Consider the following 20,126-nt stretch of genomic DNA (forward strand, 5'->3'; position numbering starts at 1 on the left):
GAAATTGTGACTAGCTTTTGAAATTTCAGTATACTGGGGCATGACATATTTTTCCCAAAAGAAAGCCATGCAAATAGTTAGGCTTACCGTATTTTTCCATGTATAAGACACCCCCATGTATAAGACAAACCCTATTTTTTTTACCCAAAATTAAGTTTTTTAGCTTTTTGGGGGGCGTGGAGGAGGTCACTTCCACCAATCACTCACCTGCCACTGCTAATTGCTTGCCACAGCCACTGCCAATCGCATACCTCGCCGCAGCCGCCAATCGTCTGCCCGCTTGCCACAGCCGCAGCCAATTGCCAGCAGGCTTTGCCGCAGCCACCAATCATATGGCCGTTCACCGCTGCCAATCTCCTGCTTGCTGTTACCATTATTTGCACGTCTCCCCCCCCCCGCATTCGTTATCCGTGTATAAGATGACACCCAATTTTTTTTAGCAAAAAACGTCTCATACACGAAAAAATACGGTATTTAGTTTATGACCCTGAACTATTCCTCACTGTCTATAATGCCAGGGTTCAAGATTTACTGCTCATGGATAACAAACTTTATTCAGCCCATTTACAGTACACAAAAGAAACACAAGAGGTACAATAGGCTTTCACTGTGGGTTTTCCCATTAATGTCTAGATCACCATCTACGAGGAAAATCCCCCTGCATAAGCCCCTCCCCACCCCGGTGATAAAATGATGCTGAGTAAGAAACCAACCAAGGCTTTCCCTTATGCAGGGAAATATCAGTGGATTGTAGTCTTCAAAAGCAGAAAAGGAAACGCCAGTGCTTGTGCAAACTCAAGTTTTATGCTGTTTCTATCCACACTTTGTTTGCACCAAAAGCAGTTTAATTCTTCCTTTGCTGCAGTGAATTTAATCCTATATTCTGCCATTGCTTGGTCAGAGATAAAATTCCCCTCTCCCGGGGGATTGCATACAGAGCTTTTGACCACAAGTGGCTACACTTGAAGGCAGCAATCGAGAAAATCTCCATACATGTAGCAACTCTTGACTACAGTGACACTCTAACCCTGCTTTCTGGAAGGAGGTGGGCACCACACTCATTCATACACTACTACAGTGACATGAGAGCCAGACAGACTAGCTGTGGTCCTCAAGCCTCTTGGTTGGGCATCCTCTTTCTCTTCTCCCACCTGCCCCCATCTCTAGTAGCAAGATGCTCCCATCATTTGCCCTAGAAACTGCAGAAGTAGCTGTCCTTCTTTAATGGAGTTGTTGGGGTTGCAATCTTCCACACTCAGCTTCATTCACCTTTCCCAGTTACTGGGAGCTGGTACACAGGGCAAAGAAACTGGGATTATAAAATACTACAAGACTGTGCAAGCCTTTCTCCTGCCTGTTTACTGCTGCGCCTACATTTTCAGCTGCCATAAGAGGAATTTCGGGGGCGGGGTGGGGTTGGAGGTGGGGATAGGACAGGCAGGGAACATTTTCAAACCATACCTTTCTCATGCCTATTGTGATGACAAAAAGTTGATAAATATTCAAAAAGCATTTTGCCTGTGCGAGTACCATTTGGTCTCAGATTTTCCCATCATGTACAAGTACATCCAGAAATATCACACTCCCCCCCATCCCACTAACAAAGGCTTGCTGATTATTATCTCGCCCCCTGCCCTTGGTCTTGGTCTCTCCTTTGAAATGACGGCAAATGAAAAGATGTGCATGTGCGGAGGTAAACAGTACACAAATGAGTGTTTCACAAAGAGATGTTTTACAGCGCTCTGCTGGGGTTGGGTAGGGACCATGATTTTTTCTTTTCTTCCAGAGATGCAATAGCAACACATCTGCTGCTTCATTGACTTGATAGTTCCCAGGTTCCCGTCGACAGATCCAGGCAAGGAAACAAACAATGGGGCCATCCACGTTTCAGTGTGTTGGAACTGAGCAAGGAGTCGGTCTTTCTCCAGCCGCTGCTGCACCCAATGCAAAAAACTAGGCCTTTCGTCAAAGAAAAATTGCTATGGCAGCCAACAATGGCTGGTACGCAAGAAACAATCCTCGTCACAACATACAGGCCTTAGTTGTCCTCGTCGGAAGACAAGCCTTCGATCTCATCTCTGTCTCCTCCGATGGCCATCCAGAATGCTTTGGCAACCTACAATTCAAGAGTTACCAAGACAAGTTAAAGTCTCAGGAGATGGCCACACTCCTGCAGCAGATGATGATGATGATGATGATGACGATACATTTTATTTATACCCCACCCTCCCCGGCCACGGCCAGGCTCAGGGCAGCTAACACCAGTAAAATTACAATAATATTTTTTTATAAAAAAATACCAATTTAAAATACAAGTTAAAATATAACTTAAAATGCAGCCTCATTTTAATAGTAGCCCATAGATCAAAACCATAAGGGGAGGGAAACATAAGGGTCAGACATTCCAAACCAAAGGCCAGGCAGAACAGCTCTGTCTTGCAGGCCCTACGGAAAGATGTCAAGTCCTGCAGGGCCCTAGTCTCTTGCGACAGAGCGTTCCACCAAGTCGGGGCCAGTACTGAAAAGGCCCTGGCCCTAGTTGAGACCAATCTAACTACCTTGCGACTTGGGACCTCCAAGGTGTTGTCATTTGCAGACCTTAAGGTCCTCCGCGGGGCATGCCAGGAGAGGCGGTCCCATAGGTACATGGGTCCTAGAAACCATCTCTTATTTACACACCCATGGTTAAGAGTGGATGTCCTATGTTAAGTACACAAGGGCCAATCTGTGTGGTCTCAAACACAACAACATTAAAATTCTCTCTAAAGATAAACCAAATTAAGCAGGTTCCCATAAAGTCTCCTTTCGCTAACTGCGGGAAAGGCGAGGCCACTAGAATCTAGTTGATAATATGCCAGTGAGCCAAAGTACCAAAGGTCCCCCCCCCAAAAAAAATAGTTGATTTAGGCTATTTTTGGCTTAGAATGCTTGCAGTGCAATTTCTACTTAGAAATGCTGGCTAAGAATGGCTCTTTAAGGGCAGTTTTGAGCTCTTCTGAAATCCTCACCTTTTCTGCATGCAGTTTCCTCTGTTCGTGTGGCAGCGTGGCAGCCTTTTCTATAGGAATGAAAAGGTAAGAAAGTTACAGTCTAAACTGGTCAAGAGTCGAGAAAAAGCAGAAGGGTGTTTCTCCAGTTGGGGGGAGAACTGGCCAAGCTGAAAGAAAACTACACAAAAGGGACCAGCCTGAAAATAGAAAATATGCACTGGTTCTTTCATTGCTGAAGAACCAGATACCAAACCAGCAATGCACCCAAAAGACATATTTCCTGAATGAGAAATAAGAATCTGGACAGCACATAAAGCTCATCTCAAGCATAAAAATAGCACTGAGAGGCCAAATATTCATCTCTGGATCAGCTTTTAATCCTCCATCTTTGCTCTCCTAAACCTCTCATTTACCTTTACTGTGCTAACAAGGTAATAGGAGGCAGGCCGCATCCTTCCTCTCCCCCTCCATGCCTGAGATGCTGTTATAGCAGCGTGCCAGGAGCAAGGAGTACTGGGAAATTCAATTTTCCTAGGGCCACTTGCATTTCTCTGTAGGAGGAGACACCATATTTCATTCCTTTGCTGCCACTACAGTGGAACCTCGTGTTACAGACGAGATCCATTCCGGAGGCCCGTCCATAACATGGAACTGACGCAAGCCAAAGTGCTGCGTCTGTGCATGCGTGTGGCGCGATTTAGTGCTTCTGTGTGAGCGGTGAAACCCAGAAGTAACCCGTTCCGGTACTTCCGGGTTGCCGCGGGATGCAACACGAAAACAGGTAATCTGAAGCGGACGCAATGTGAGGTATGAGTGTGTTGCGAAAGCTACAAAGAGTGGCAAGGAGGAAGAGTCAGATTCTACCGCCCTCTCAGTGACATCACTGGGGACGAAGCAAGCTCAGATTAAAACCAAGCTTTCTTTCTAGTTTTAGAAAACATTTCCCCCCTTAAGTCTGACAAGGAGAGTTTTACCCACCACTAGAAAACAGAAAGCAGAGTAGAATCTATACTGAAATCTTAACTCCCAGATTAAAAACAAATAGGAAACCTCCCATGTGGCCAAGAACTGCTGGCCCAAATAGAAAGGCTTGCAAAAGACTGTGTTATACACGAGATGGGCAGTACCTTTCATTTCCTTCAGCTTGGAGAACAATCGCTCAAAGTTCTCTAGGTCTCCCTCTCCTGCAGTGAGGCTTGCAAGCTCTTGAATATCCATATCCAGCATAGGATCTGTAAGAATCATAAGAGCAGAATGAATGTATATCCACATTTACAGCCCATCTCCTTTAGCTATCTATTTGGACATATGGACTACCTATATTAATCTACAAGTCAGGATTGATTATATATATGTATGTATGTATGTATGTATGTATGTATATGTGTGTGTGTGTGTGTGTGTGTGTGTGTGTGTATATATATATATATATATATTGCTAATGTGAGCTGGTGCTGTTTTTCTTTCTTTGAACAATTTTTAAGCCACAGTTTGCAACAAAAACAAGTAAATGAAAATACATAAAACCCATTTAAAAAGCCAGTTCACTAAACACACACAAATATCACTGAATGGCAATTACTAACAGCAGCTGCAGCCAACATCAGGTGTCTCCTCTTTTTGTTACATTTGCATCAAGAAATTTAAAGAAAAGCTAAGTGGATTTAGACCAGGCATAGGCAAACTCCAGGTGTGCCTTCCAGATGTTTTGGGACTACAACTCCCATCATCCCTAGCTAATAGGACCAGTGGTCAGGGTTGAAGGGAACTGTAGTCTCAAAACATCTGGAGGGCCGAGTTTGCCTATGCCTGATTTTGACCATATACATTTGCACCAAGCAAAGGGGTGGACCCAAAGACACCCCCCAATTCAAACAAATTCAGCCCACAGCATTGGGGCAAATGGGCAGCTGTGACCTGCCAGCTGCTTGCTGGAGGGGCAGAGCCCTAGCTGCTCCCAGCAAGAAGTTTGGCCTTGCTTGCTGTTTTCTCCCAAAGAAAAGATAATTCCTCACCAGCAGCGGGGTCAGCTTGCTGGCTGTTTGCATCAGCCACATCTTCTCCTGCATCAACAGCTCTCTCCACTGGCAAGGGATCAGGCTGGTGGGGAGGGAGAAATGAAATTAGATACAACAGATGCAACAAGAGAGCTGGTCTTCTGGCTTTCACAGGCCACAAGTCCCAGACCAACGTGGAAGGGAATTTTCCCACAAGCCCTGACAGGACTGGTTTTGTTCCCCACTGCTAAGAACAGAGCAGGATTTGGTACTGGGCAAAGAATTTAGTATCCATGGAATCTGAGGTGTTTGGGGCTTTCTAAAAAGGTAAAGAGCAAGTTAAGTTCCTAGTCCTCATGGCTGTGATAAGCTTAAGTTATGGACCTATAAACTGACCAACTTAACCCACAAAGGAAGCTCATAGCTGCGATAAAGGGGACAGGAGTGCATGAAAGGATGGACAAAGAAGGTTTTTTGGGTAGACGGTGCAGGGAGAATTAAAAAAATGGATTTTAAAAAATTACTGTTTACTTCTGGAGCTTCGTTTTCTTCTGTCCTAAGCCTGCGACTTGTGCCCGTTAAAGCAGGAAGGAAGCCAAAGCCTTGATTCACATCTGAAAAGAAAGAGCTGTGAGTTTAACACTTGAAGTGATGCCAGTTCCGAGGGAGAAGCAGAAGCCCTTCCTGTATCACTTTGTGTGTGAGGTGGGCTTGCTGTATAAAAACATAAGCAGGAGTTCGTGTAGCTGCTGATCAGCTGACTGACATAAGCATCATGGGAGAAGGCTGTGGCTGTGGATCAAGGGTTGGATAAGGGATAACCAGGGGTAGAATTCCTATGCAAGAACCATCTTGGGCTAGAGGTGAGTTCTAACCTCCACCCACCCCCCATTTTGCTTAAGCCACCAGCCACAACTAGAGAGAGATGTCTGCCCAGTAACTAGGCTGTTCTCCGGGGAGGACACAACAACTTTCCCAAGCAGGCTTCCCCTGCGCTACAAGGGTGGGCGCAGCTCTTCTGCCATTTGCTACAATGGTGCCACACTGAAGTTAAATTCAGAAGCCCCCTGAGTTTTTTGTAACCATCTGTGCAATCAAAGGGAAATTTCCCTCCCTGGTGGAGTCCTACAGAGTTTGCTCTGCTGTGATGTGTTAACATCTGTGAGTGTCGACTTAAAGAAAGGAGGTCTGAAAACTCCCACTCTGAAGCCACCAAGTGGTTAGCCTTGCGCATTCCCCCAAATGAGCAGATGTGCTCTGATACCACTGATGGCTCATTCTGTTATTATGGAACTAAGGAGGGTGGAGTATTCAAAGCACAGAGTCTCAGCTGTCATGTATTCGGCATGATAGGTAAAGGTAAAGGGACCCCTGACCATTAGGTCCAGTCATGACCAACTCTGGGGTTGTGGAACTCATCTCGCTTTATTGGCCAAGGGAACCGGCGTACAGCTTCCCGGTCGTGTGGCCAGCATGACTAAGCCACTTCTGGTGAACCAGAGCAGCGCACGGAAACACCGTTTCCCTTCCCGCCGGAGCGGTACCTATTTATCTACTTGCACTTTGATGTGCTTTCGAACTGCTAGGTTGGCAGGAGCAGGGACCGAGCAACGGGAGCTCACCCCGTCGCGGGGATTCGAACCGCCGACCTTCTGATTGGCAAGTCCTTGGTTCTGTGGTTTAACCCACAGCGCCACCCGCGTCCCTTCAGCATGATACAGGGATGCAAAACCCCAAGGTCAATCTCCACACAAGTTCACCCCTGCCCACCCAGAAGTCTTTGAGGTGAGAAAACACAGTGGAAAGGGTGGTGCAGTGGTCAGAGTGCTGGACGGAGCTAGAGAGACCAGGGGTCAAATCCCAATCAGCCACGAAGCTCCCTGAGTGACCTTGGACCTGTCACACTCTTGGCCTAAATAATCTCACAGGGTTATTGTGATGAAAAACTGAGAGGGGAAGAATGAGGTACATCGCCCTAAGGAAAGGCAAGATAGAAATGTGAATGAATGTGAATATAAGAAGAAAGGAGAAGGGAAAGGATTATGGAACAAGACAATCCAGGTTGTCAACACTACTTCCGGCTAGTATCAAATCTCAAATGTAATTATATGTCCAAACAGGTGACATTATCTGACCAATCCAGGAACTTTTTGTTTCTCTTCACTTGCAAAGGAAATGCATCCAGTTCCAAGCAGCTGGGGAATCAGTCCAGCCAGGTGCCTCCTGCAACCCAGGCCATTTCAGACCCTGTTTAAAAGAGATGTGCTCCGAGCCATTGCTCTGTGATGGGATGGAAGGCTGTAAATATAGAAGTGAAGCACAGAGCACCAGAGGGAGCTTCATTTCTAGTTTTAGGGGCTAGAGCGAGCTGAGGCTGGTGGCTTGGCTGCCAGGGCTCTGCTTGAATGAGCTTTAATTTCTTATAAGCCTCAAGTGCAAATTCTGACGCAGAATGACGGCATGAAGAGGAGCCTGAGCAAAGCAGTGAGAGAGCAGAGGAAGTTATAGAGGAAGAGACACCGTTTTTAAAAAGCAGGCCGAAAATGACGTACCATTTTTCATCACCACATTTGACCAAACATTGGCATTCAAGGCTTGGATGATTCGCTTCACTCCTGTCGATTCTGGAAAGTCGTCTAAAGAAGCAGAGACGGGAAAGGAAATGTGCTTTTAAAAAGGCTTCTTCAGAAACCAATCAACAGATTAAGAAACTGGGAAGAAGACTATCTCTTAATTTAGTTAGGAATTCTGGCTGCGCTAATTTAAATACACAAAGAAGCCTGTGATAATGTTGCTGTTTCTTATTTTTTAAAGCCATTCTGTAAATTCTGGGGAACTTTCTCAGATATTCAGCAGATAAACATATATTCATTCAATTTCCCAAGAACAACACAGACTTCTTTTGGTTAAGGTGCATAAATTCACTCTTACTTTCATCTTACACCCCAAAATGTGTTACCCATCCTGAACCTTTGGAGGAGAGTGAGATGCAAATAAAGAGCTTGGAACAAAGATGAAAAATGTAATACTGAGTTCTCAGCCAGCTGTTGCTCTCTGTCAAAGCTGACTTTTGCTCTAGCTCAGTTTTCAAATTGGAAGCAACAAAGAAGAAGGGTTAAAAAAATGAAAAATAAAGGAACACCAAACAACAACTTCTGTTTGATCGCCTTTAGCATTTGTCTACAGATTTTCTCCTGCACAGAGTCAAAAGAAGCCAGAGAAACTGTGATGCCATCGAAAGACTGGAAACAATTTAGCTGGTTCAATTTTATTGTTAAACTGATGAATCACCTTGAAATTTTCCCACTGGGCTGTAAACCAGCAATTTTTAAAACTAGGAAAGAGATTATGATGTGGCATGCTGTTTCATGGGGAAGGGCCATAGCTCAATGGCAGAGCATCCGCTTTGCATGCAAAAGACCCCAGGTTCAATCCCCAGCCTCTCTAGGCAGGACAGGGAAATACTGCCTGTCTGAAACTCTGGAGAGCCGATGGCAGTCAGTGTAGACAATATTGAGCTAGATGGACTATTGGTTTGACTCAGTATAAGGCAGCATCCTATGTCCCTAAAGCACCGGCAGGCAGCTTGCAGCCATGGCACAAGGTACAATGCTGAATCGTAATTCTGGTGCTGTGTCTGTCACCAACAGACGGCTCCAGTACAGGCAGAGAAGTAGAGAAGAAGCGTGTCCAGAAATAAGAATCTGCAGAAATCTAGGCAGAAACCTGGCAGGCAGGCAGCAAAGTTAACTTCATGGAAGGAGGAAGTGGAGGGAAACTCACCGTCCTCATCTGGCAGCTCTTCCGGGTTGAGCTCCACCAACTCAAAGCCGTGCTTGATGCACCACTCTTGCGCTTTCTGTCGGCTGATGCCTAAAATAAATGGAATCTGGTTTTTGCCAACAATAGATGCACTTCCTTTTGCAGCCACATTAGAACCACAGTACTGGGAGTTCCTTGGATGGAATGCCTTGGGGAAGGCTCTTATTTTGTCCTAGAAGCTATATATGGGCAACTTGTTCTGCCCAGACCTTTGCCATCATATATCATCAAACTAATTTATGCAGCCATTAAAGGCTGGAAACTGCAAACAGAAGGTGGGACTTTAAACGATTTGATCAATGCAGCTGACGCAGAACTCAAATTGTCTTCTTGAGTCCCATGATGGAAGAAAAGAGGGATATACATACACAGTCAGGGTCAGCATTCAGCACATGATCACAAACCGTGCTATCTTACTAGGATGGAGAGCAGCATTCCCCAACCCAGTTCTTGCCATGCATTCTGGACTTCAACTCCCATCAACCCCAGCAAGAACAGTCAAGCCCACCCTCCCCAAGCCCTGGCCTTGTTGCCTTACCATTTTCAGAGACTCTGTCACAGACTAAGATCATCACTTCTGGTAGCCACTCTTCTATGAGAGGGAGCCACGTAGAGATGCTGTCCAACCCAGAGATCTATAAAAATTACACAGAGGTTGCTGGACTTCTTCTCTAGGTAATTTTTTTTTTAGTATTACAAGTGAAAGTGCATTAAGTACTCTTATAGAGAGGCACTCTCCTTTCTGAACTTCAGGTGCACAGTGACAAAGACTCTTATTCCAGCAGGCATTTTATGGTAGTGTTTAGGTTTAATTGTTTGTTCTCTGCATAGTTTATTTTTATGTACACCACTTAGAAATGCTAATGATTAAGCAGTATATAAATGTCAAAGTAAATAAATAACATAGCCCTGATAAGAAAGCACAGCTGAGAGTAAGAGAGATTAAAATACAAGAGATCATCTCCAGAAGAAAAGCCACTTTGAAACTCATGTGAGAAAAGCAAGACATAAATATATTTTAATGTGATGTCCTTAGTGCGATTAGGGGTCAGCTGCTAGAATTCCCTGGGTCAAATCCTACTACCCAAGCACTGCTTACCTGGCTCCCAGTTGCCAACCAAAAGGCAAAAAAGAAAAATGCAGAAGACAGGCAGGCAAGTCAACAGGCACAGGACAGGGTTGTAAGTCTTTATCTAGTTGCTCTGGCTAATTATTTTGGGAATCAGGATCATTTTGTGAAAAATGAAACACACTCCTAATTTGCGCACAGAGCAGCAGTGGAAGGCATATCATTTACAGTTGCAGTTTGACAGGAACTGAATATGTGACAGAGCAACTTGCTCAAGGATATATACGAAGTGGGAATTGGAATGCAAATCCAACTCTTGCTTGTAAATGCTGGCTTTTGATGGGGCAGGAAAGAGATTTGGGTTCCAAGATTGCTTCCATTGCTTTTGAGAACATTGCTCAATTACTCCACACTTGATTTCCTCCTGTCCTTTAATTGCCACCACTTAGCAACAAACAAGCATCTCCAATTTGACTAGACACGGAGGTGAATGAAACGGAGAAAAGATAACAGGTCTAGATAGTGGTTCAGCTACTTGTAACTCTTGTTTTCAACCACCTTCACTCCAGGGAGGAAATCTTACAAGTATCAAAACAGAAACTTGCACTGTCAGCTTCAAAGATGTCCTCCTTGGAGGAGTCACAGCCCACTTCCTTCGAAGTGCCACTGTGATGCAGTGATATAGCTCAGCTTAGCAATGTAAATGCTAGACCTGGCAGATGTCCACTCTAACAAAAGGAACAAGAGTCCACCCCACTAAAATGCACATTAACCAATGAAACACTATGCCACCAGAAGAGGTGCTTGTCACAAGAGAGTCCTGTGCTTGTTTGCTGAGAAGGCAACAGAAAGATTAGCTCTAGAGCAAAAGTGGGAGGTCTTCCTTCTGGAAATGAACCAGTCTTCTGGCGCATGGAGAAGAGAGCACTCCTGCGTTGTAGTCCGCTGGGAGCTAGAGAAACTTTTTCAAAAAAGTTTTTAAAACTTTGATGTCAAGTTTACTATTTAACCAACAAACCTGTTACAAAAGTGCAAAAGTAATACTGTAATGCTGCCTAATGGTAAACACAACATTTGAATATAGCCAGAGACCCTCTTTGCTTTCTTGCATTTCCTTTTCATCTGTCTCCTGAGAAATCTCTATTTGGGGCAAGAAGCTACAGTTAGAACTGGATATGGAACAACTGATTGGTTCAAAATTGGGAAAGGAGTACGACAAGGCTGTATATTGTCTCCCTGTTTATTTAATTTATTTGCAGAATTCATCATGCGAAAGGCTGGGCTGGATGAATCCCAAGCTTGCTGGAAGAAATATCAACAACCTCAGATATGCAGATGACACAACCTTGATGGCAGAAAGTGAGGAGGAATTAAAGAACCTTTTAATGAGGGTAAAAGAGGAGAGCGCAAAATATGGTCTGAAGCTCAACATCAAAAAAACGAAGATCATGGCCACTGGTCCCATCACCTCCCAGCAAATAGAAGTGGAGGCAGTGAGAGAGTTTACTTTCTTGGGCTCCATGATCACTGCAGATGGTGACAGCAGTCACAAAATTAAAAGACGCCTGCTTCTTGGGGGAAAAACAATGACAAACCTAGACAGCATCTTAAAAAGCAGAGACATCACATTGCTGACAAAGGTCCATATAGTTAAAGCTATGGTTTTCCCAGTAGTGATGTATGGAAGTGAGAACTGGACCATAAAGAAGGCTGATCGCTGAAGAATTGATGCTTTTGAATTCTGGTGCTGGAGGAGACTCTTGAGAGTCCCATGGACTGCAAGAAGATCAAACCTCTCCATTCTGAAGGAAATCAGCCCTGAGTGCTCACTGGAAGGACAGATCCTGAAGCCGAGGTGCCAAAACTTTGGCCACCGCATGAGAAGAGAAGACTCCCTGGAAAATACCCTGATGCTGGGAAAGATTGAGGGCACAAGGAGAAGGGGATGACAGAGGACGAGATGGTTGGACAGTGTTTTCGAAGCTACGAACATGAGTTTGACCGAGCTGCGGGAGGCAGTGGAAGACAGGAGTGTCTGGCGTGCTTTGGTCCATGGGGTCACAAAGAGTTGGAAACGACTAAACAACAACAACAACAACAACAGAGACCCTCTCACAATAACATATGTAATAAAGCTATCCCAAGTAAACAGAAACTATCCAGGGGTAGTCAAAGTGGTACCCTCCATATTTTGCTGGACTGCAACTCAGTATTTCTGATCACTGACTCTGCCAGCTGAGTTTGATGGAAGTTGGAAACCTAACTATATATCTGGAGTCCAACTAGTCCACACTGGCAACCCCTGACTGCTAGACAAATTCATATAAAACAAATAGAAATTGCTTAACAATTTCTCAGGAAACTTTTTTCTACAAGCATTATGTATGTGTAATATAAATGGTAATGACGTAGCTCAGCTGGAATTTCCAAAAATTGGGATGGTGTTCTTCTGAAAACAGAGCCAAAAAGGCTTGCAGCAACCTGGTGCCCTCCAGATGTTTTGGTTCATATCTCCCATGAGCTCCAGCCAGCAAAGCAGTTGTGATCCAAAAGAGCAAGTTGGCAAAGGCTAATTTACACAACATAGGTGTTGTTGAAGAGAGAGAAAAACATTCTAACAACTGCATCAATTTAATATGAGAGTAGCCAACATTAAAAGGCACATAAATATCCATGCTGGAATTATCACACGACGGTGATAATTCCTGAGAGTCTGGGAGCAAAATATAAACAAGAATTCCCTCTTGCTTTTTACAAGTTCTTCCTTACCTCAGTTTTGGGGCAGGCAATCTTAAAACCACTTTCAAGGAACTTACCAAGTTATTTGTCAGTTCCAGAATTGGCCATTATAATTTCAAGGGACAGAGGGTTGCAGAGATCAAAATTATTATTCATGAATTCATTCCCTGCCTTTCTACAAAAGTACACAAGGAAACTCACAACAGTACAAAACAAAAGTGAACTCTAATAACAAGACCAAACCCCCTCCTAGAAAGCAAAACAAACTAGCAAGCAAAACCAGCAGCAATTTTAAAAGATCACACATGATACATTAAGACAGGTAGGCACTGAAGTTCTGAAGTACTCACTGATGTGCTGTCAAAATAAACCAAGAAGGCTTGCACTGACTCAGCAATTTCAGCTGTCACGAGGAACTGATTTGTCACAACGCAGAGATGGATGTCAGCCGAGTAGTATTTATTCTCTATTGTCCAGGGGTAAAACCGGGCTCCGCTGCCTGTGGAAACATCTTCGGGAAGCTCATTTGTCCCAATAATACCTGAAAGAGGAACATATGGAGGACCTTAAGAGGTGGTGATCATGACCTCACAGCCCCTGTCCTCTTTGGGAAGCCATGGGGTGGGGATAGAAAAGAGGGACACCCAGAACATGCTTGCACAATCTTGCTCAAACAGTTGTTACTGTAGGGAACGGGTTGCTGTTATTGTTAGTCAGATGCTCTCTTCATCACCCAGTGAATTTGTTGTTAAAGGGGGGCATAAAAATGCTGTACACCAGGGTAGGGAAACCTCCTAATCAGACCCAGGAGGCCATTTCCCCCAAACCACACCCACCTGCCCCATCCCTGATTAGGTCTCCTCAGATGCCTGGGACCTTGTTCATGCAGAGCAGATGCTATCACTGAGCTATGGTCCTTTCCCACTAGTCCATTAATAAGCCATTAGTGAGTATTAAAAAGGTAAAGGGACCCCTGACCATTAGGTCCAGTCGTGACCGACTCTGGGGCTGCGGCACTCATCTCGCTTTATTGGCCAAGGGAACCGGCGTACAGCCTCCGGGTCATGTGGCCTGCATGACTAAGCTGCTTCTGGTGAACCAGAGCAGTGCACGGAAACGCCGTTTACCTTCCTGCCGGAGTGGTACATATTTATCTACTTGCGCTTTGACGTGCTTTCGAACTGCTAGGTTGGCAGGAGCAGGGACCGAGCAACGGGAGCTCACCTCGTCGCGGGGATTCGAACCGCCGACCTTCTGATCGGCAAGTCCTAGGCTCTGTGGTTTAACCCACAGCACCACCTGCGTCCCTTGGATTAGTGTGTACTAAATGACTACTATTCTTTCCCCCTTCAGTTTACAGTGGTACCTCAGGTTACAGACTCTTCAGGTTACAGACGCTTCAGGTTACAGACTCCACTATCCCAGAAATAGTACCTCGGGTTAAGAACTTTGCTTCAGGATGAGAACAGAAATCGTGCTCTGGCGGTATGGCAGCAGCAGGAGGCCCCATTAGCTAAAATGGTGCTTCAGGTTAAGAACAGTTTCAGGTTAAGAATGGACCTCTGGAACGAATTAAGTACTTAACCCGAGGTACCACTGTATTTACTACTTATCAACCCTGCCTTTTCTCCAAGCTCAAAGCAGATTGCATCATCTCTCCCTTCTTATTTTGCCACCATGCAAGGTAGCAGAGAAGGTAAGAGAGTGTGTTGACCACACTGTGAGCTTTATGACCAAAGGAAAGAGATGTCACACACACCAAATAGTACTCCAGTCAAATGAGAGAAGAGAGTGAGCCTGCACTCCTGTACACAACCTCAATGAAAACAGGATTGTTCATACGAGTAAGCCTAGGACTGCCATCTCATCTAGGTACAGTGGTACCTCGGGTTACAGACGCTTCGGGTTACACGTTTTCAGATTGCGTACTGTGGGAAACCTGGAAGTACCGCAAAGGGTTACTTCCGGGTTTCGCCACTTGTGCATGCGCAGAAACGCCAAATCACATCACGCGTGTGCGCAGACACAGCACTGCAGATTACAAATGCTGCGGGTTGCGGACATGCCTCCGTCACGGATCACATCCGCAACCCGAGGTTCCACTGTATCTGCAACTTGAAGGTCCTACAGCTAAATCCATAAAATCCTTAAATTTCAGGAGGGCAATGAGAATACTAAAGCCAGTTATAAAACGTGTTAACATGCTCAGGGCTAGCCAACATGGTGCTGTCCAGATGTAAATGAACTCCAACTCCCATCAACCTTAGCCAGTAGTCAGGGACAATGACGGAAGCTGTAAATCAACAGCATCTGAAGGGCATCATGCTGACTACTGCTGGGAAAATAACAACCATTCCAGACCCTGCAGTAGACTTCGTGGAGGCTCTTCTCAACCGACTGGTGAGCTTGGCCCCTGGGTAGGGATGCAAGAACCTTCTCTGTTATGGCTCCTTCAACTGTGGAACTCCCTTCCCATGGAGGCACGGATGCCAGAAACTGATGGCACCAAGTGAAAACATTTTTATTTTCCCAGGAAAATTAGTGATTGCCACTTCTTGAGTTTTGTATTTTCTCATGTTGCTGTTTTACTTTGGGGGTGGGGTGTTTAATGGCTGTTTTTATTTTACATGATTTTGGTACCTGTGGTAATACATAAGAAACTGCCCTGGAATTACTACGTAATTGATTTGATTTATGAATCGCTTCTCATATAATAGCTCAAAACTATTTTGAAATAAAATGATCAGCAATAAAAACAAGAGCACAATTTCATATAGCCCATGACACAATGAAAAACAGTCTGAAATTTTGTAAACAAATGGTAACACTAATACTAAGACCTCTCAGGTAGGTCACAGCAAAGCAAGCTCTCTTTCTGGTCACCACTACTACACCATAGGCAGAGATAAGGCCCAGAGAAGAGCTTCTGGAAATGAACAAGAGGTTTGTGGAGGCCAAGGTAGTCACTAAGGAATGCCAGTTTCCCCGCTCCAGTTGCTAACACAGAGACAACGAAAAGTGTGTGAAGAGAGAGATGACTGTGGCAGCAGGGCTTCCTGGCAGCCCACTCTGTGGGTTGGGTGGAGCTGTGGCCCACCTTCATCCCATAAGTGGCCTTCCCATAAAAGTAGCTCTTAGTCTAGCCAAAGGGAGAGGCAACCTGATTCATCTGTGATCCATTTGTATCAAATAGCTCCAACTTTAACTTACATCCCACACACTAGCGTGCAATAGCACCCACAAGCCCTCCAGAACCTTGGAATAGATGCACTCAAGCCGTTGGGTTTCAGAAGTTTCCCTCAAAAGCAGTGTACGTTTTCATGCAAATATCATAGAGCCCTCCCTCTATAATGATACCTTTCTATATCTAGCTGGAGAGAACATAACCATTTTAGGATAAGCTTTCAAGTCCACACTTGCTTTTGGCCCCAAAAAAGGCTTTTCAGAAAACTGCTATAAAGGCAAAAGTACGTGGGTTTGGAAACAACCGTGTCTCGATGGAATTGCTCGCTTTTCATTTTTGATCTTCACAACCATAGGGAAGGTCTGTGGTTTCACATCCAAAGAGCTTTGAAAAATCAACAGACGCACTTGGTGACCACAACACTTCAGCTCGCCTCAAGGCCAACCTCTGTGGTTTGTGTTTTCACAAAACGCAAGCCAGCTCTTTGACACCTTCCTACTGTGCTCTGACAAAGAAGATCTGCTGCAGCAGGCATCCAGTTCACTCACATTTGCAAAGTGAACTACGTTGAACAGGGGTGGACTTGGGCTCCCATCTGAACCAGAGGGCCGGTTCTGCATGCAAGAGGTCAGTGTAGAACAGGGGAAAGCAAGAAGACTGAACAATTGCTTAAATCACATATGCAGTGGTATGATTCACATGACGCAGTAAGGCAAACCATGATATTGCTACAGGTAGGTAGCCGTGTTGGTCTGCCGTAGTCGAAACAAAATTAAAAAATTCCTTCCAGTAGCACCTTAGAGACCAACTAAGTTTGTTATCGGTATGAGCTTTCGTGTACATGCACACTTCTTCATATACACTGAAACAGAAGTCACCAGACCCTTATATACAGTGAGAGGGTGGGGAGGGGTATTACTCAGAAGGGTGGTGGGAATGGCTGATAGGTGTGGTAAAACTGTTGACTACTGTTAACGACTGCAGTTGGTCTTACAGGAAAAAGCAAGGGCTGAGATGGCTAAAAATAGCTTTATCATGTATAATGAGATAAGAATCCAATGTCTCTATTCAGACCAGGTCTCTCCATGGTTTTAAGTTTGGTAATAAGTTGCAATTCAGCAACTCTTTCCAGTCTATTTCTGAAATTGTTTTGTAATAAGACAACTACTTTGAGATCTTGCATAGAATGTCCTGGGAGATTGAAGTGTTCTCCTACTGGTTTCTCTGTCTTGTGATTCCTGGTGTCAGATTTATGTCTATTTATCCTTTGTCGTAGGGTTTGGCCTGTTTGGCTATGATATGGCTTTCTGTGATTTTGCAAATGTGCTTGAAGCCACCTTGCTCCTTTTTACTGCCATGCCGTGCCAGGAATTGTGGTTAATCTCTCTTCTCACTATGAGCTATAGCCAAGAACAAACAAAAGCAGAAGTCCTTTCTCGTTTCAAGTTAAGCTCCTGAAGGTTTTTTTTTTCTCCCCACATTGGAGGCAGCAGTTTGTACTCAAACCAGTTCCTTGAGCGCTTTGAATGCAAGCTGCTTTTTCTGCAGAGGGGGAAATAATCCACTTTAAGAAGCATTTCCTCCTCTGCAGAGACTTCAAAAGGACTTCATGCAACCAAGGTTCATCTTACTGTTACTTACAAGGAGCTTCTCTGAAGATCTACTCCCAGCATCAACCAGCTGATTGGTGCTTGAACATGCATCTTCAAAGGATGTTGCTGCAAGTGACAATCAGCTGACTACTGATCACTGTGTCCTCCTTTGAACTTTGACACGCATCAATCACCTGGTGTCTTTATTACTGGCAGGTAGGTGATCCCACCCATCTGTCAAAATAGGCCTATGGGGATGGTGGAGGGATAAGGATCTGGCCTGCCAACCCGTAACAATTCCCCACACTGATATAGCCCACCTTCTCTCACTCAGGATTGAAGGCAGTGTCCACATCAGCAGCTATGGTCCCAGGTAGATTTCAGCTGTAGTACCAATGGAGTGTACAACAAATGACCACAGACACAACTAAGCAAGACTCATATATACATCAACACAGGGGTGCCAGAGATTCAACCTCCTGTCATCTCAATTATTGTTTTGGAAATCTGATTTGGGAGTAATCACATTGTAATATACTTGTATGATGATTTCAGCTATGACTGCATTCATATTTGGTTATATGTTCTCTTCTCCATGCATTTGTGTTATTTGTTTTGTTGTATTTCATATATGTAATGGTACATCAATTAATATAAAAAACATCATATTGCCACAGATTCCAGTCCAGCCTACCCAGGAGACTAGACAGTGACTGTGCAAAAGCGGAATTTCCACTTCAAATCAATAGGTGGCTGTTTTTATGACTTCAATCCAGAACACAAACACACACACACACACAAACAAAATTCTTTGTATGTTACTACTAGCTGTTCTAGCAAGCTACAAATTCCTTCTAGCCTGACTTTTGACAGTGTTCCCAACAGGTATTCAGCTTACTTCATGGTATAAGCAGTTGTGATTCCTTCAAATGCTTTTTAAAGTGATCTCATTTAATTCTCTCCAGTTTGGGAAAGTATGCAAACAGAGCTCCTGCTTTATGTGTCTAGAGAGCCACCTGCTGGAGTAAACTTCAGAAAACCTCTCACAGAATTGCAAGAAAATCTACAGGCTGTTCACATGATCAAATTTTGGTTTAATAAACCAGATTATGTAAAAGCTTTGTTGCATCCACCCACAGTCCCTTTGCACAAGGAGAAAAATAGACTAAGTATCCAGAGTTAACCATAAAAGGTAAAGGTACCCCTGCCCGTACGGGCCAGTCATGTCCGACTCTAGGGTTGTGCGCCCATCTCACTTAAGAGGCCGGGGGCCAGCGCTATCCGCAGACACTTCCGGGTCACGTGGCCAGCGTGACGAAGCTGCTCTGGCGAGCCGGCACCAGCGCAGCACACGGAAATGCTGTTTACCTTCCTGCTATGAAGCGGTACCTATTTATCTACTTGCACTTAGGGGTGCTTTCGAACTGCTAGGTGGGCAGGAGCTGGGACCAAAAGACGGGAGCTCACCCCGCCGCGGGGATTCGAACCGCCAACCATGCGATCGGCAAGTCCTAGGCACTGAGGTTTTACCCACAGCGCCACCCGCGTCCCCCCACAGCGCCACCCGCGTCCCGAGTTAACCATAGTTCCCATTATATGAGAAACAGCAGCTATGGTTAACGGATTGCAAACAAATGAGGATTCAGACAATGCCTTTTGTTTCTGGGTTTTTAAATTGCTACCATTTGCCTGTCTAACAATTACTTTATTGGAATTATACGTTTTAACTGTTTTATTATAACCTGTTTTGGGCATATACTAGAAAAGTGGCATTGCAATGTTTTGCACAGATATTGTGTGCTGTACAGATGGCAGATACCAAAGAGGTACATTTGGAGAACACCAGATCAAGAGAAAAGTGAAATGCAGAATACTGGAGGTACCGGAGGAAGGACAAGAGAGGAGAGGAAAGGGGTCTCCAATGTGACAGCCCTTCCCACCTATGCGAGGACTGACTGTGGCCACCAAGGAGGCAAGTAAAATGATCTCTGCATATACTCCAAAGCACTCTTTATTACTTCACAAGTCTGAAGATATGAATCCAAGGGTTCAACGTCTGATCTCTGAGCACTTTCCATAACCCCCTTTACTCCTCACACTTCGGAAGAGCAATCAGCACAGGCCTAAAGTCTGCTTTATCTCGCTCGCTCCCGTTTATTAGTAGCTATTTTCAAGCCTGACACCGACAGCAAGTCTGTTGTTGACACACTGCACATGCTCGTGGACACTCCATTATTTCCTGGATTTTAGAGGGAAACTCTGGGGTTGGCAAACAGGCTCCAAATCTAACTCCACGTAACTGAATAACTAGTTTGCATTTTAGGAGGGGGGAGGAAGTTCTTAAATACTGCGACGCGCAGCTGCGGGGGAGGTGAAAATCCCACGAGAAACGGCGCCAAAATCAGAGGCGGCGCCAGGAGATGACGCCACGGCGCAGCAGTTTAAAAGAAACAAGGCTGACGGGGGTCGAGCCGACTCACGTTTCACCAGCTCTTCCCCGGGGAACTCGGCGGCGCAGCTCGTGATTAAGGCGCAAGGGACAGCCATGACACCCGCTAGAGAGGTTCTGAAACGGCCCTGTGCTTCCTCTTCCGGTCTAGATCACGCCCCTTCCGGGCCATTTGGGTCGTACCATTACCGCCCTGGTGAGGGGAGAAAGACGTAGAATGTTTGTGGACTGAGGTTTAAGTCTTTTGTGAAGAGAAAAAGATATGTAAAATGAGAGGGAAACAT

General features: G+C 44.9%; 1 protein-coding gene across 1 annotated transcript; it reads right to left on the bottom strand.

Annotated features, from left to right (window-relative positions):
- Window positions 1-527: 527 nt before the first annotated feature.
- Window positions 528-20,030, bottom strand: AAGAB (alpha and gamma adaptin binding protein). Its single transcript, XM_083586995.1, has 10 exons — window positions 19,874-20,030; window positions 12,968-13,158; window positions 9,348-9,444; window positions 8,771-8,860; window positions 7,540-7,623; window positions 5,519-5,601; window positions 5,006-5,090; window positions 4,118-4,222; window positions 3,009-3,058; window positions 528-2,116 (listed from the first exon to the last, which is right to left on the bottom strand). The coding sequence occupies exons 1-10, from the start codon at window positions 19,938-19,940 to the stop codon at window positions 2,039-2,041; spliced, it is 930 nt and encodes a 309-aa protein (XP_083443121.1). The 5' UTR covers window positions 19,941-20,030; the 3' UTR covers window positions 528-2,038.
- Between the last annotated feature and the right edge of the window lie 96 nt (window positions 20,031-20,126).

The sequence above is a fragment of the Podarcis filfolensis genome, assembly GCF_964270895.1.
Source record: "Podarcis filfolensis genome assembly, chromosome: 14".
Classification (NCBI taxonomy): Eukaryota; Metazoa; Chordata; class Lepidosauria; order Squamata; family Lacertidae; genus Podarcis; species Podarcis filfolensis.